This window comes from Heterodontus francisci, chromosome 16 (assembly GCF_036365525.1).
Source record: "Heterodontus francisci isolate sHetFra1 chromosome 16, sHetFra1.hap1, whole genome shotgun sequence".
Taxonomy (NCBI): domain Eukaryota; kingdom Metazoa; phylum Chordata; class Chondrichthyes; order Heterodontiformes; family Heterodontidae; genus Heterodontus; species Heterodontus francisci.
This window is the reverse complement of record NC_090386.1, coordinates 102,926,927-102,944,443: the sequence shown is the minus strand read 5'-3', so window position 1 is coordinate 102,944,443 and position 17,517 is coordinate 102,926,927. Positions and strand designations below refer to the sequence as shown.

Here is a 17,517-nt window from a genome sequence, read left to right as displayed (position 1 = left end):
AAATCTAAGGCAAAAGTGCACCAAGTCCTCATCAGGGAGTTGTTGTATGTTGTTGGAATGCTGGCGTATGGGGTGTTGGCTTTCATTAACAGGGGGATTGAGTTTAAGAGCTGCGAGGTTATGCTGCAGCTCTATAAAGCCCTGGTTAGACCACACTTGGAATATTGTGTTCAGTTCTGGTCGCCTCATTATAGGAAGGATGTGGAAGCTTTAGAGAGGGTACAGAGGAGATTTACCAGGATGCTGCCTGGACTGGAGGGCATGTCTTATGAAGAAAGGTTGAGGGAGCTAGGGCTTTTCTCATTGGAGCAAAGAAGGATGAGAGGTGGCTTGATAGAGGTGTACAAGATGATAGGCATAGATAGAGTGGATAGCCAGAGATTTTTTCCCAGGGCGGAAAGGGCTATCACCAGGGGGCATAATTTTAAGGTGATTGGAGGAAGGTTTGGGGAGATGTCAGAGGTAGGTTCTTTACACAGAAAGTGGTGGGTGCATGGAATGCACTGCCAGCGGTGGTAGTAGAAGCAGATACATTAGGGACATTTAAGCGACTCTTGGATAGAAACATGGATGATAGTAGAATGAAGGGTATGTAGGTAGTTTGATCTTAGAGTAGGTTAAAGGGTCAGCACAACATCGTGGGCCGAAGGGCCTGTACTGTGCTGTACTGTTCTATGTTCTATGTTCTGCACTAGCATTCCATACCGAGGAACTCCTTCAGTGATAAATGGACAGACTCTCTCACACCTGTAAAGAGTTTGGTTTGACCGTTAGCATCAGGAAGACAAATGTTCTGATCCAGGATGTTGCCATAGAACCATCAATCAGCATTGACAATATGATGCTGGAGGTTATTGATAGCTTCATGTATCTAGGCTCCAAAGTCACCCGCAATCTGTCACTTGATGCTTAAATCGGCACGTGCATTGCAAAAGCGGCAGCTGTTATGTCCAAACTGAGTAACAGTGTGGAACAACAGCAACCTGATAGAGAACACCAAACTGTGAGTCTATGAAGACTGCATCCTCAGTGCACTACTCTACAGTAGTGAGGCCTGGAAAACACAAGTTAGGCAGGAGAAAAGGCTGAATAGTGTCCAGCTTTCTTTCTCAGACATATCCTCAGCATCTCTTGGAGGGACAAGGTCATGAACTCAGAGGTCCTGGAGCATGCTAATTCCATCAGCATTCACTCATTACTAAGCCAATGCCATTTGTAATGGCTCAGCCATGTTCATTGGATGGATGAAGGCCGTATACCCAAAGACCTGCTGTACGGTGAACTAGCCACTGGGTCAAGACCTGCTGGACATCCATATCTCTGCTACAAGGACACCTGCAAGCGAGATATGAAGATAGCAAACATGAACACAGACATCTAGGAGACAGTAGCCGACAACCGGGATCTGTGGAGGCTGACTGTTCGGAGGGGCATCGGAAGAGGTGAAGAGAAAGGGAATGCTCAGATGGCTGAGAAGAGGGCACAGAGAAAACAGAGGACAGTGAATGCTGCACCTTCTCAGTCCACTGCCTTCATCTTTTTTAAAAATTCTTTCATGGGATGTGGGAGTCACTGGCAAGACCAGCATTTGTTTCCCATCGCTAATTGCCCCTGATGATCGAGTGGCTTGCTAGGCCATTTCAGAGGGCAGTTAAGAGTCAACCACATTGCTGTGGGTCTGCAGTCACATGTAGACCAAACCAGGTAAGGACGGTGGATTTTCTTCCCTAAAGGACATTAGTGAACGACATGGGTTTTTATGACAATCGATGATAGTTTCATGGTACAATTACTGAGACAAGTCCAGATTTTTATTAATTAATCAAGTTTAAATTACACCAGCTGCCGTGGTGGGATTTGAACCCATGTCCCCAGGGCATTAGCCTGGGCCTCTGGATTGCTAGCTCAGTTACATTACACCAGGTGACGATAACACAGAGCTGATCACCAAGGCACAAACCATTGTGAGACAGAAGGTTCCCTTGCAGCCAGTTGCAGAAGCCATTTTGAGGTCCTTTCCTCAAAATGAATTATTATTAATATAAAAAATTCTGTACAGAGAAAACCCATAAATTAAGAACAAAAATATTTCATTTTGTTTCAGTTTCCAGCATTTTACTGAATCAGATTTTATAATCACAAACCTGCCATTAAATACTCACTCTCCAAACACAGGGTTCAGTTGTTTGGGGATATATCGGTCTTTACTGTCCTGTACTTGTTCACCAACTTTAACTACAATGTAGGGATCAGACTTTCCGTTCATGTCAGTGGGAGCAAGGTTAGTCGCCTTGGAGGAAAAGAATCTTTAGTTTGGAAATGCATAGAAGTCTGACAAAAATATTCATAGGACCAATTTTTTGACTTTTGCGTCCAGGAACTGAGCATTTCCTGGCCTGAGGTTCAGGAAAATGGATTTGAGGCCCAGATGGCCATATCTGGACCCTACAACACTGCCTCAGGATTCCTGGGGATTTCCTGCGAGGCCAGAGCCTGAAGATGAAGCGATAAGGCAGCAGGAATCAGCCCTTGCCTCTTTCTCCAATACAATTCTCACTAAGCACCCAGATACAGGAGCATTAGTGATGTGGCTTTTCATAGGACCCCAGGACTGGAGGCCTCATAGAGATCGCAGGGAAAGGCCCAAGAGCTCGAGGGAAGCCACAAGTAATATTTTTTGTTCCCCTTCTCCCAACAAGAATCTTCAGCTCGATTCAGGACCTTCAAGCTGCTGATCTACACTGGCAGCCGGAAGGTCCTGACCACTTAGGCCAGAGATGCCTGCAGCTCTCTAAATATATCAGGCCCTAGATCCAGCATTCGGCCCTGCCAGGGGCTGCCACTGGGACAGTTAAATGACCTGAGGAAGCAAATTGAAGTATCTTTTTTACTATTCCAGGTTTAAATTCCAACTGCTCAATCCCTTGTTACTTTAGGTTTTTTAGCAGATTTAGTGAAAAATTAAATATATGCAGAATTAGATGAAAGAGGCTCCATTCTACTCCATAAGCCCAACATGGCATCCTGTGGTCGTGAACACTTGCATAATGTAGAGAGAATGTACTCACTTTCACCACGTAAACCCTGACAAGAACTTTGACCGGTCTGTTCTTTGGGATACCATGTAATATCTTAAAATCAGCTTCCGCCTCGTCACTTGGGTAGATTCGGAAGGAACCCTGCAAAAAGATAAAGAAGCGCAACTAAATAAACTACCAGCCCAAGACTCTGGGACACCTCACTGACCTGGAAATATCCTACCAGAACGTGACAACCTCATTATTTTATTATGCCTAAGAAACAGTTGTAAACTAAAACATCCTCTTCTCCCGGTTAACATTAAAAAAAATATATGTGTCTATGCTTGAGGGTTAGGAAGAATAAGAAATTTTAAAAGAATCCTTTCACACATAGTTATCTCATTATTGTTCAAGACTTAGTTTATTAATAAATAGTTAATTTTGTTGTTGTTTAAAGAAACCTGGTTTGGTGTGCTTTATTCTGGGGGACAAATAGAGTGGTTAATTTGGCTATTTTCTGGTAGGTGAGAAACTTTACTCATATGCTATGACCTGTGGAGAAGTGAGACCGAATTAACAGTGCATTACTCTCGCCTTGGTCGTAACACTAACTACTCCCGGAGGACTGGAGAATTGCTAATGTTGTCCCCTTGCTTAAGAAGGGTAGCAGGGAAAATCCAGGTAATTATAGACCGGTGAGCCTGACGTCAGTGGTAGGGAAGCTGCTGGAGAAGATACTGAGGGATAGGATCTATTCCCATCTGGAAGAAAATGGGCTTATCAGTGATAGGCAACATGGTTTTGTGCAGGGAAGGTCATGTCTTACCAACTTAATAGAATTCTTTGAGGAAGTGACAAAGTTGATTGATGAGGGAAGGGCTGTAGATGTCGTATACATGGACTTCAGTAAGGCGTTTGATAAGGTTCCCCATGGTAGGCTGATGGAGAAAGTGAAGGCGCATGGGGTCCAAGGTGTACTAGCTAGATGGATAAAGAACTGGCTGGGCAACAGGAGACAGAGAGTAGCAGTGGAAGGGAGTTTCTCAAAATGGAGACGTGTGACCAGTGGTGTTCCACAGGGATCCGTGCTGGGACCACTGTTGTTTGTGATATACATAAATGATTTGGAGGAAAGTATAGGTGGTCTGATTAGCAAGTTTGCAGACGACACTAAGATTGGTGGAGTAGCAGATACTGAAGGGGACTGTCAGAGAATACAGCAGAATATAGATAGACTGGAGAGTTGGGCAGAGAAATGGCAGATGGAGTTCAATCAGGGCAAATGCGAGGTGATGCATTTTGGAAGATCCAATTCAAGAGTGAACTATACAGTAAATGGAAAAGGCCTGGGGAAAATTGATGTACAGAGAGATTTGGGTGTTCAGGTCCATTGTTCCCTGAAGGTGGCAACGCAGGTCAATAGAGTGGTCAAGAAGGCATACGGCATGCTTTCCTTCATCGGACGGGGTATTGAGTACAAGAGTTGGCAGGTCATGTTACAGTTGTATAGGACTTTGGTTCGGCCACATTTGGAATACTGCGTGCAGTTCTGGTCGCCACATTATCAAAAGGATGTGGATGCATTGGAGAGAGTGCAGAGGAGGTTCACCAGGATGTTGCCTGGTATGGAGGGCGCTAGCTATGAAGAGAGGTTGAGTAGATTAGGATTATTTTCATTAGAAAGACAGAGGTTGAGGGGGGACCTGATTGAGGTGTACAAAATCATGAGAGGTATAGACAGGGTGGATAGCAAGAAGCTTTTTCCCAGAGTGGGGGATTCAATTACAAGGGGACACGAGTTCAAAGTGAAAGGGGAAAAGTTTAGGGGGGATATCCGTGGAAAGTTCTTTACGCAGAGGGTGGTGGGTGCATGGAACGCATTACCAGCGGAGGTGGTAGACGCGGGCACGATAGCGTCTTTTAAGATGTATCTAGACAGATACATGAATGGGCAGGAAGTAAAGAGATACAGACCCTTAGAAAATAGGCGACAGGTTTAGATGGAGGATTTGGATCGGCGTAGGCTTGGAGGGCCGAAGGGCCTGTTCCTGTGCTGTAATTTTCTTTGTTCTTTGTCTTTGTACTCTCTCAATATGTCCTGCCACCTTCAAATATGTTCCTCTGTTCCTGCACATTCTTTAGAACTGTGCCATTAAGTCTATATTGCCACTCCCTAACCCTTCTGCCAAAATACATCACCTCACATTTCTTTGTATTAAATTCCATCTGGCACTTGTCTGCTCATTCTGCTAGCCTATCTAAGTTCTGTTGCAGTCAATTAGTATCATCCTCACGGTTTGCCACACCTCCAAGTTTGGTATCATTGGCAAATTTTAAAATTTTACTCTGTATTTCAATATGCAAGTTATTTATCCTCCTCCTTTTGGCCTCCTTGTCTCGAGAGACAATGGGTAATCGCCTGGAGGTGGTCAGTGGTTTGTGAAGCAGCGCCTGGAGTGGCTATAAAGGCCAATTCTAGAGTGACAGACTCTTCCACAGGCGCTGCAGGTAAAGTTGGTTGTCGGGGTTGTTACACAGTTGGCTCTCCCCTTACACTACTGTCTCTTTTCCTGCCAACTGCCGAGTCTCTTCGACTCGCCTCTCTTTAGCCCCGTCTTTATAGCTGTCCGCCAGCTCTGGCGATCGCTGGCAACTGGCTCCCAAGACTTGTGGTCAATGTCACAAGATTTCATGTCGCGTTTGCAGACATCTTTAAAGCGGAGACATGGACGGCCAGTGGGTCTGATACCAGTGACGAGCTCGCTGTACAATGCATCCTTGGGGATCCTGCCATCTTCCATGCGGCTCACATGGCCAAGCCATCTCAAGCGCCGCTGGCTCAGTAGGGCGTATATGCTGGGGATGTTGGCCGCCTCAAGGACCTCTGCATTGGAGATACGGTCCTGCCACCTGATGCCAAGGATTCTCCAGAGACAGTGAAGATGGAATGCGTTGAGACGTCGCTCTTGGCTGACATACGTTGTCCAGGCCTCGCTGCCGTAGAGCAAGGTATTGAGGACACAGGCTTGAAACGCTTGGACTTTTGTGTTCCGTGTCAGTGCGCCATTTTCCCACACCCTCTTGGCCAGTCTGGACGTAGCAGCAGACGCCTTTCCCATGCGCTTGTTGATTTCTGCATCGAGAGACAGGTTGCTGGTAATGGTTGAGCCTATGCAGGTGAACTCTTGAACCACTTCCAGAGCATCGTCACCGATATTGATGGATGGAGCATTTCTGACGTCCTGTCCCATGATGTTCGTTTTCTTGAAACTGATGGTTAGGCCAAATTCGTTACAGGCAGCCGCAATCCTGTCGATGAGTCTCTGCAGACACTCTTCCGTGTGGGATGTCAATGCAGCATCGTCAGCAAAGAGGAGTTCCCTGATGAGGACTTTCCGTACTTTGGTCTTTGCTCCAAGATGGGCAAGGTTGAACAACCTGCCATCTGATCTTGTGTGGCGGAAAATTCCTTCTTCTGAATATCGTCTAAAAAATCTAGTTGTCCCAGCAGGCAAACACTTTCTTAAAATCCATATAGACAACATCCATTGCATTCTCATCAACCTTCTCTGCTACTTCATCAAAAAATTCAATTCGTCAAGCAAGACCTGCCTTTTACAGATCCATGCTGGCTCTTCTTAATGAACTCAAATCTCTCCAAGTACCTGTTGATTTTTTTTCCTGATTATTGTTTCTGAAATCTTCCCCACCACTGATGTTAAACTGACCGGCCTATAGTTACTAAGAGTGTCCTTAGGCCCTTTCTTGAATGTGACATTTGCCACTCTCCAATCCTCTGGCACCTCCCCTGTATCTAGGGAAGGTTAGAAGATTATGACAAGCCCTTCCACTCCCATATCCTTTAGCAACCTGGGATGCAAGCCATCCGGAGCAGACAACTTATCCACTCTAAGCATAGACAGCCTTTCCATACATCCTTCCTAACAATTTTTACCTGATAGAAAGTCTAAGAAAAGAGATGGAAGAAATATCCAAGAGAAGACAGAATAACTGGCTGAGCATCACACAATAAGTTCCCCGCAACACTGATTTGTTTTTTATTCGTATCATGGGAAGAGGGTGTCGCTGGCAACATAGGAACATAGGAAATAGGAGCAGGAATAGGCCCATCGAGCCTGCACCGCCTTTCAAAGAGATCATGGCTGATCATCTATCTGTCTTGAACATGCTCAATGATTGAGTTTCCACAGCCCTCTGGGGTACACAATTCCAAAGATTCACCCCCAACTGATTAAAGAAATTCCTCCTCATCTCAGTCTTAAATGGCCTGCCACTTATTCTGAGACTGTGTCCCCTGGTTCTAGACTCACCAGCCAGAGGAAACATCCTATCCACATCTACCCAGTCACGCCCTGGAGGAACTTTGTAAGTTTCAATGAGATCACCTCTCATTCTTCGAAACTCTGGAGAATACAGGCCCAGTTTCTGCAATCTCTACTCATAAGACAATCATACGAACATACGTAACTACGAACATACATACAAACATACATAACTACGAACATACATACGAACATACGAATTAGGAGCAGGAGTAGGACACTTGGTCCCTCAAGCCTGCTCCGCCATTCAATAAGATGATGGCTGATCTGATTGTAACCTCAACTCCACATTCCCGCCTACACCCTTTCACCCCCTTGCTTATCAAGAAATTATATCGCTCTGCCTTAAAAATATTTAAAGACTCTGCTTCCACTAAATCTGAGAGAAAGAAATTGTCCTCAACTCTGCCTGAAATGGGCGACCGCATATTTTTAAACAGTGACTCCTAGTTCTAGATTCTCCCACAAGGGGAAACATCCTTCCCACATCCAACCGGTCAAGACCCCTCAGGATCTTATATGTTTCAATCAAGGGATCCCAGGGATTCGTCTGGTGAACCTCCACTGCACTCCCTCTATGGCAAATATATCCTTCCTTAGATAATGATCGGACAAAGTCAACATGGATTTACGAAAGGGAAATCATGCTTGACAAATATACTGGAATTTTTTGAGGATGTAACTAGTAGAATAGATAATGGAGAAACAGTGGATGTGGTGTATTTGGACTTTCAGAAGGCTTTCGATAAGGTCCCACATAAGAGATTAGTGTGCAAAATTAATGCACATGGGATTGGGGGTAAGGTACTGACATGGATAGAGAACTGGTTGGCAGACAGGAAACAAAGAGTAAGAATAAATAGGTCTTTTTTCGAGTGGCAGGCAGTGACTAGTGGGGTACCGCAGGGATCAGTGCTAGGACCCCAGCTATTCACAATATATATTAATGATATAGATGAGGGAATTAATTGTAATATATCCAAGTTTGCAGATGACACAAAGCTGGGTGGGAGTGTGAGCTGTGAGGAGGATGCAATGATTCGGCCAGGTTGAGTGAGTGGGCAAATCATGGCAGATGCAGTATAATGTGGATAAATGTGAGGTTATCCACTTTCGTGGCAAAAACAGGAAGGCAGATTATCTGAATGGCGATAGATTGGGAAGGGGGAGGTGCAGCGAGATCTGGGTGTCCTTGTGCACCAGTCGCTGAAAGTAAGCATGCAGGTGCAGCAGGCAGTTAAGAAGGCAAATGGTATGTTGGCCTTCATAGCGAGACGATTCAAGTACAGGAGCAAGGATGTCTTGCTGCAATTATACAAGGCCTTGGTGAGACCACATCTGGAGTATTGTGTGCAGTTTAGGTCTCCTTCTCTGAGGAAGGATGTTCTTGCTATGGAGGGAGTGCAGTGAAGGTTCACCAGACTGATTCCTGGGATGGCAGGACTGACGTATGAAGAGAGATTGGGTCGATCAGGCTTGTATTTGCTAGAGTTTAGAAGAATGAGAGGGGATCTCATAGAAACCGACAAAATTCTAACAGGACTGGACAGACTAGATGCAGGAAGGATTTTCCCAATGGCGGGGGAGTCCAGGACCAGGGGTCACAGTCTAATGATAAGGGGTAAGCCATTTAGGATTGAGATGAGGAGGGATTTCTTCACCCAGAGAGTGGTGAACCTGTGGAATTCTCTACCACAGAAAGCAGTTGAGGCCAAATCATTAAATATATTCAAGAAAGAGTTAGATATAGTTCTTAGGGCTAAAGGGATCAAGGGATACGGGGCGAAAGTGAGAACAGGGTACTGAGTTTGGATGATCAGCCATGACTGTATTGAACGGCGGTGCAGGCTCGAAGGACCAAATGGCCTACTCCTGCTCCGATTTTCTATGTTTCTATAAGAAGACCAAAACTGTACACAATACTCCAGGTGCGGTCTCATAAAGGCTGTATACGATTGCCGCAAGACATCTTTACTCCTGTACTCAAATCCCCTTGCGATGAAGGCCAACATGCCATTTGCCTTCCCGATAGCCTGCTGCAACTGCATGTTACCTTTGTGCATTCCTTGTACGAGTTCCCCCAAATCTCTCTGAACATCAACACTAACCAGTTTCATACCTTTTAAAAAACTATTCTGCTTTTCTACTTTTACGATCAAAGTGAACAACTTCACACTTCCCTATATTAGACTCCATTTGCCATCTTGTTGCCCACTCACTTAACCTGTCTATATCTCTTTGCAGCCTCGCTACATCCTCCCTGCAGCTTACATTTCTACCGAGCTTTGTATCTTCAGCAAACTTAGATACATTACTCTCTGTCTCTTCATCCAAGTCATTAATATAGAGTGTAAATAGCTGAGGCCCCAGCACTGATCCTTGTGGCACACCACTGTTCACTGCCTGCCAACTTGAAAATGTCCCATTTATGCTCACTCTCTGCTTCCTGTCTGTTAACCAATCCTCTATCCATGCTCACACATTACCTCCAACACCATGAGCCCTTATCTTGCCTATTAATCTTATATGTAGCACATTATTGAATGCCTTTTGAAAATCTAAGTATACTGCATCTACTGGTTCCCCTTTATCGACCCTACAAGTTACATCCTCAAAAAACTCTTATAAATTTGTCAGACAGGATCTCCTTTTAGTAAAACCATGCTGACTTGTTCTAATCATACTATGCTTTTCCAAGTGCAATATTAAGACTTCCTTAATAATAGTTTCCAGCATCTTCCCAACAACTGATGTTAGGCTAACTGGCCTGTAGTTCCCTGTTTTTTTTCTACCTCCTTTCTTGAAAAGCAGCATAACATTTTCCAACTTCCAATCTGATGGGACCATTCCCGAATCTAAGGAATTCTGGAAAATCATAGCCAATGCATCCACTATCTCTGCAGCAATCTCTTTTAGAACCCGAGGATGTCGGCCATCGGGTCCCAGGGACTTGTCAGATATTAGTCCCTCCTCAAGTTTCTCTAATACATTTTCTCGACTGATATCAATATCCTTAATTTCCTCACTCTTTTTAGCCCCGAGGTTACTGCCAATTTCTGGTATGGAACTTGTGTCTTCTTCTGTGAAGACAGACACAAAATATTTATTCAATGCCTCTGCCATTTCCTCATTCCCCATGATGATTTCTCCTGTCTCTGCCTCTAAGGGACCAACGTCTACTTTAGCTACTCTCTTCCTTTTTATGTACTTATAAAAGCTCTTACAATCTGTTTTTATATTGCTGACTAGTTCACTCTCATATTCTATTTTTTTCCTTTTTTGTCAACCTTTTGGTGGCTCTTTGCTGGTTTCTAATATACTCCTAATCCTCAGACTTGCTGCTATGTTTTGCAACATTGTAAGCCTTTTCTTTTAGTCTAATACTCTCCTTAACTTCCTGAGCGAGCCAACGATGGGTCTTTCTAGACGAGTTTTTGTTTTTGAACAGATTGTACTTTTGTTGAACCCTTTGAATTGTTTCTTTAAATGTTTCCCACAACGACCGAAGGCACTGGATACTGCAAAGGCTACGGGCCCTGACCAACATTCCGGCAATTGTACTGAAGATCTGTGCTCCAGGACTTGCTGCGTCCCTAGCCAAGCTGTTCCAGTACAGCTACAACACTGGCATCTACCCGGCAATGTGGAAAATTGCTCAGGTATGTCCTGTACAGAAAAAGCAGGACAAATCCAACATGGCCAATTACCACCCCATCAGTCTACTCTCCATGATCAGTAAATTGATGGAAGGTGTTGTCAACAGTGTTATCAAGCGGCACTTGACTCACTGACGCTCAGTTTGGTTCCGCCAGGGCCACTCAACTCCTGACCTCATTACAACCTTGGTTCAAACATGGACAAAAGAGCTGAACTCAAGAGGTGACGTGAGAGTGACTGCCCTTGACATCAAGGCAGCAGTTGACCGAGTATGGCATCAAGGAGCCCGAGCAAAACTGGAGTCAATGGGAATCAGGGGGAAAACTCTCTGTTGGTTGGAATCGTACCTAGCACAAAGGAAGATGGTTGTGGTTGTTGGAGGTCAATTATCTCAGCTCCAGGACATCACTGCAGGAGTTCCTCAGGGTAGTGTCCTAGGCCCAACCATCTTCAACTGCTTCATCAATGACCTTCCTTCAATCATAAGGTCAGAAGTGGGGATTTTCACTGATGATTGCACAATGTTCAGCACCTTTCGCTGAAGCAGTCCGTGTTGAAATGCAGCAAGACCTGGACAATATCCAGGCTTGGGCTGATAAGTGGCAAGTAACATTCGCGCCACACAAGTGCCAGGCAATGACCATCTCCAACACGAGAGAATCTAACCATCTCCCTCTGACATTCAATGGCATTACCATCGCTGAATCCCCTACTATCAACATCCTAGGGGCTACCATTGACCAGAAACTGAACTGGAGTAGCCATATAAATACTGTGGCTACAAGAACAGGTCAGAGGCTAGAAATCCTGCGGTGAGTAACTCACCTCCTGACTCCCCAAAGCCTGTCCACCATCTACAAGGCACATGTCAGGAGTGTGATGGAATACTCTCCACTTGCCTGGATGGGTGCAGCTCCAACAACACTCAAGAAGCTCGACACCATCCAGGACAAAGCAGTCCGCTTGATTGGCACGCCATCCTCAAACATTCACTCCACCCACCACCGACGCACAGTGGCAATAGTGTGTACCATCTACAAGATGCACTGCAGCAATGCACCAAGGCTCCTTAGACAGCACCTTCCAAAGCTGTGATCTCTACCACTTAGAAGGACAAAGGCAGCAGCTGCATGGGAACATCACCACCTTACATTCCCCTCCAAGCCACACACCATCCTGACTTGGAACTATATCACCGTTCCTTTACTATCGCTGGGTCAAAATCCTGGAACTCCTTTCCTAACAGCACTGTGGGTGTACCTACCCCAAATGGACTGCAGCGATTCAAGAAGGCAGCTCACCACCACCTTCTCAAGGGCAATTAGGGATGGGAAATAAATGCTGGCCAAGCCAGCGACGCCCACATCCGATGAACGAATAAAAAAAAAAGCTACCCCTCCACCTTTTCCTAGTTTTCTGTGCTTCCGAAATGTCATTTACTGGTGAATATTCAGATCCCAGCCTTTGCCATCTTGCAGCCATGTCTCTGTAATGGCTATCAGATCATAAATATTTATTTATATTTGAGCTATCTCTTCATCTGTTTTGTTACGAATGCTACTTGCATTCAAATACAGAGCATTTAGTTCTTTCTTTTAACTATTTACACCACCTCTAGCTTTAGCTGCTTGCACACTCCCGCACCAGCCATCAAGCACTTAACTATTCTCATCCCATTTTCCAGCACTTGGCCCGTAGCCTTGTATGCTATGGTGTTTCAAGTGCTCGTCTAAATACTTCTTAAATGTTGTGAGGGTTCCTGCCTCTACCACCTCTTCAGGCAGTGCATTCCAGATTCCAACCACCCTCTGGGTGAAAAAAATTTCCTCAAGTCCCCTCTCAACCTCCTGCCCCTTACCTTAAATCTATGCCCCCTGGTTATTGACACCTCTGCTAAGGGAAACAGTTTCTTCCAATCTATCCTACCTAAACCCCTCATAATTTTGTATACCTCAATCAAGTCCCCCCTCAGCCTTCTCTGCTCTAAGGAAAACAACCCTAGCCTATCCAGTCTCTCTTCATAGCTGAAATGCTCCAGCCCAGGCAACATCCTGGTGAATCTCCTCCGCATCCTCTCCAATGCAATCACATCCTTCCTATAGTGCGGCGACCAGAACTGTACACAGTACTCCAGCTGTGGCCTAACTAGCATTTTATACAGCTCCATCATAGCCTCCCTGCTCTTATATGCTATGCCTCGGCTAATAAAGGCAAGTATCCCATATGCCTTCCTAACCACCTTATCTACCTGTGCTGCTGCCTTCAGTGATCTATGGACAAGTACACCAAGGTCCCTCTGACCCTCTGCACTTCCTAGTGTCCTACCATCCATTGTATATTCCCTTGCCTTGTTAGTCCTCCCAAAATGCATCACCTCACACTTCTCAGGATTAAATTCCATTTGCCACTGCTCTGCCCATCTTACCAGCCCATCTATATCATCCTGTAATCTAAGGCTTTCCTCCTCACTATTTATGACACCACCAATTTTCGTTTCTTCTGCGAACGTACAGATCATATCTCCTCTATTCACATCTAAATCATTAATGTACACTACAAACAGCAAAGGTCCCAGCACTGATCCCTTGGTACACCACTGGTCACAGGCTTCCAATCGCAAAAACAACCCTCGATCATCACCCTCTGCCTCCTGCCACTAAGCCAATTTTGGATCCAATTTGCCAAATTTCCCTGGATCCTATGGGCTCTTACCTTCTTAACCAATCTCCCATGTGGGACCTTATCAAAAGCCTTACTGAAGTCCATGTGGACTACATCAACTGCTTTACCCTCATCTACACATCTAGTCACCTCCTTGAAAAATTCAATCAAGTTTGTTAGACGTGATCTCCCCCTGACAAAGCCATGCTGACTATCCCTGATTAATTCCTGCCTCTCCAAGTGGAGATTAATCCTGTCCCTCAGAATTTTTTCCAATAGTTTCCCAACCACTGATGTTAGACTCAGTACAATCTGTCCCTTCCTGCCAAGCTGTGATTATTATTTCCCTTATTCCTGCCTTGCTGTCTTGCCTTCTCCTCTCTCTTTAATTTATCATATCTTTTCTCGTTTGGTCCCTCACCCTTACTGTTTAGTTTAAAGCCCTCTCTACCGCCCTAGTTATATGGCTCGCCAGAACACTGGTCCAGCACAGTTCAGGTGCAGACCATCCCAATAGTACAGCTCCCACTTTCCCCAGTACTTGTGCCAGTGCCCCTTGAATCGAAACCCATTTCTCCCACACCAATGTTTGAGCCACGCATTTAACTCTCTAATCTTATTTACCCTACTCCAATTTGCTCGCGCCCAGACATTTGAGGTTCTGGTTTTTAATTTAGCCCCTAGCTGCTCATAGTCTCTGTGCAGAACCTCTTTCCTCGTCCTATCTATTTTGTTGGTACCAACTTGGACCACGATAACTGAATCCTCCCCTTCCCACTGCAAGTTCCTCTCCAGCTCTTAGCAGATGTCCCGAACCCTGGTAGGCATCACAGCCTTCTGGACTCTCGGTCTTGGCTTCAGCAAATGGTGTCTATCCCCCTGACTATACTGTTCCCTACTACCACTACATTCCTATTTACTCCCCCCTTTTGAATGGCTTCCTGTACCATGGTGTCATCATCAATTTACCCATCTACCCTGCAGCCCCCGTTCTCATCCATACAAGCTGAAAGAACCTCAACTGCAAGGGCTGAAGCTCCTCCACTTCTGCCTTCCCGATCCCCTTACCTGCCTCACTCGCAGTTACATCCTCCTGTCGCTGAACACTGACCAAATCAGAAGACCCTATCCTATGGGGAGTGACTGCCTTCTGGAACAAAGTGTCCAGGTAACGTTCCCCCTCCCTGATGCATCACAATGTCTGTAGCTTGGCCTCCAGCTCTTCAAAGCTGAGCCGAAGCTCCTTGGGCTGCAGACATTTACTTCAGACATGATTGCCGTGGATCACATTGATGCCCACAAACTCCCACATACTGCAGCTGCAACACATCATCTGCCATGCCATCCTGATTGTATTTTAAGTAATTCATTGTATTTAGTTAATTTTTTAACATTAATGCCTCTCCTCATCAGCACTTACTGCACTCATTTTAAACCTTGGTATACAATAAACCCAACTGCTTAAAAATAAAAAACAGTGGATTCACCAGCTTCTTACTTCCCTCCCGTTTGCCTGTCTTAATTAATTGTAAGGTAGCTACATAAACTTTGAATTTAATTTTACGTTTTTCTAATTTCCAGCGATTAACACACACACCCTAACAGTAGTGTACTAACCTAGCTATTTACGGATACTGCCTAACAGCAGTTACTCACCAACCAACCACCTTACAGCTTTCCTCTGATGTCACTGTTAGAATTGATTTCAAACTCAGTCAGCGCACGCCGGCTTCTCTCCGCTCCTTGAAGGTAAGTGAAGGCACCGAGCCATACGCTATTTATCCACTCCTGGTTCTAGCTGCTCCCATGCAGGTCTGGCTTCTCTCCTCAGAATCACAGAATCACAGAATAATACTGTGCAGAAGAGGCCCTTCGGCCCATCACCGATACATTAAAACACCTGACCTGTCTACCTAATCCCATTTGCCAGCTCTTGGCCCATAGCCTTGAAGGTTATGACGTGCCAAGTGCTCATCCAGGTACTTTTTAAAGGATGTGAGGCAACCTGCCTCTACCACCCTCCCAGGCAGGGCATTCCAGACCGTCACCACCCTCTGGGTAAAAAAGTTCTTCCTCAAATCCCCCTTAAACCTCCCGCCCCGCACCTTAAACTTGTGACCCCTCGTAACTGACCTTCAACTAAGGGGAACAGCTGCTCCCTATCCACCCTGTCCATGCCCCTCATAATCTTGTACACCTCGATCAGGTCACCCCTCAGTCTTGTCTGCTCCAGTGAAAACAACCCAAGCCTATCCAACCTCTCTTCACAGCTTAAATGTTCCATCGCAGGCAACATCCTGGTGAATCGCCTCTGCACCCCCTCCAATGCAATCTTTCCTTTCTTTGGCCTCCTTATCTCGAGAGACAATGGGTAAGCACCTGGAGGAGGTCAGTGGTTTGTGAAGCAGCGCCTGGAGTGGCTATAAAGGCCAATTCTAGAGTGACAGGCTCTTCCACAGGTGCTGCAGAGAAATTTGTTTGTCGGGGCTGTTGCACAGTTGGCTCTCCCCTTGCGCCTCTGTCTTTTTTCCTGCCAACTACTAAGTCTCTTCGACTTGCCACATTGGGTCTGATACCAGTGGCGAGCTCGCTGTACAATGTGTCTTTGGGGATCCTGCCATCTTCCATGCGGCTCACATGGCCAAGCCATCTCAAGCGCCACTGACTCAGTAGTGTGTACAAGCTGGGGATGTTGGCCGCCTCGAGGACTTCTGTGTTGGAGATACGGTCCTGCCACCTGATGCCAAGTATTCTCCGGAGGCAGCGAAGATGGAATGAATTGAGACGTCGCTCTTGGCTGACATACGTTGTCCAGGCCTCGCTGCCATAGAGCAAGGTACTGAGGACACAGGCCTGATACACTCGTACTTTTGTGTTCTGTGTCATCCTTCCTATAATGTGGCGACCAGAATTGCACACAGTACTCCAGCTGTGGCCTTACCAAAGTTCTGTACAACTCCAACATGACCTCCCTGCTTTTGTAATCTATGCCTCGATTGATAAAGGCAAGTGTCCCATATGCCTTTTTCACCACCCTATTAACCTGCCCTTCTGCCTTCAGAGATCTATGGACAAACACTCCAAGGTCCCTTTGTTCCCCGGAACTTCCCAGTGTCAGGCCATTCATTGAATACTTCCGTATCACATTACTCCTTCCAAAGTGTATCACCTCACACTTTTCAGCGTTAAATTCCATCTGCCACTTTTCTGCTCATTTGACCATCCCATCTATATCTTCCTGTAACCTAAGACACTCAACCTCACTGTTAACCAGTCGGCCAATCTTTGTGTCATCCGCGAACTTACTGATCCTACTCCCCCACATAGTCATCTATGTCGTTTATATAAATGACAAACAATAGGGGACCCAGAACAGATCTCTGTGGTACGCCACTGGACACTGGCTTCCAGTCACTAAAACAGCCATCTGTCATCACTCTCTGTCTCCTACAGCTAAGCCAATTTTGAATCCACCTTATCAAGTTACCTTGTATCCCATGTGCATTTGCTTTCTTGATAAGTCTCCCATGTGGGACCTTGTCAAAGGCTTTGCTGAAATCCATGTAAACTACATCAACTGCACTACCCTCATCTATACACATGGTCACATGCTCAAAAAATTCAATCAAATTTGTTAGGCATGACCTCCCTCTGACAAAGCCACGCTGACTATTCCTAATCAAATTTTGCCTCTCCAAGTGGTGATAGATTCTCCCCTTCAGAATTTTCTCCAATAGTTTCCCGACCACTGACGTGAGACTCACTGGTCTGTAGTTCCCTGGCTTATCTCTACAACGTTTCTTAAATAGTGGGACCACCTTAGCTGTTCTCCAGTC

General features: G+C 45.5%; 1 protein-coding gene across 1 annotated transcript in view; it reads right to left on the bottom strand.

Annotated features, from left to right (window-relative positions):
* Window positions 1–17,517, bottom strand: part of LOC137378425 (fer-1-like protein 4) — a 518,691-nt gene that overhangs the window by 103,900 nt on the left and 397,274 nt on the right. Inside the window, 2 exon segments of the mRNA XM_068048756.1 lie at window positions 2,163–2,290; window positions 3,069–3,179. Of these exon segments, the coding sequence (XP_067904857.1) occupies window positions 2,163–2,290; window positions 3,069–3,179 (239 nt within the window).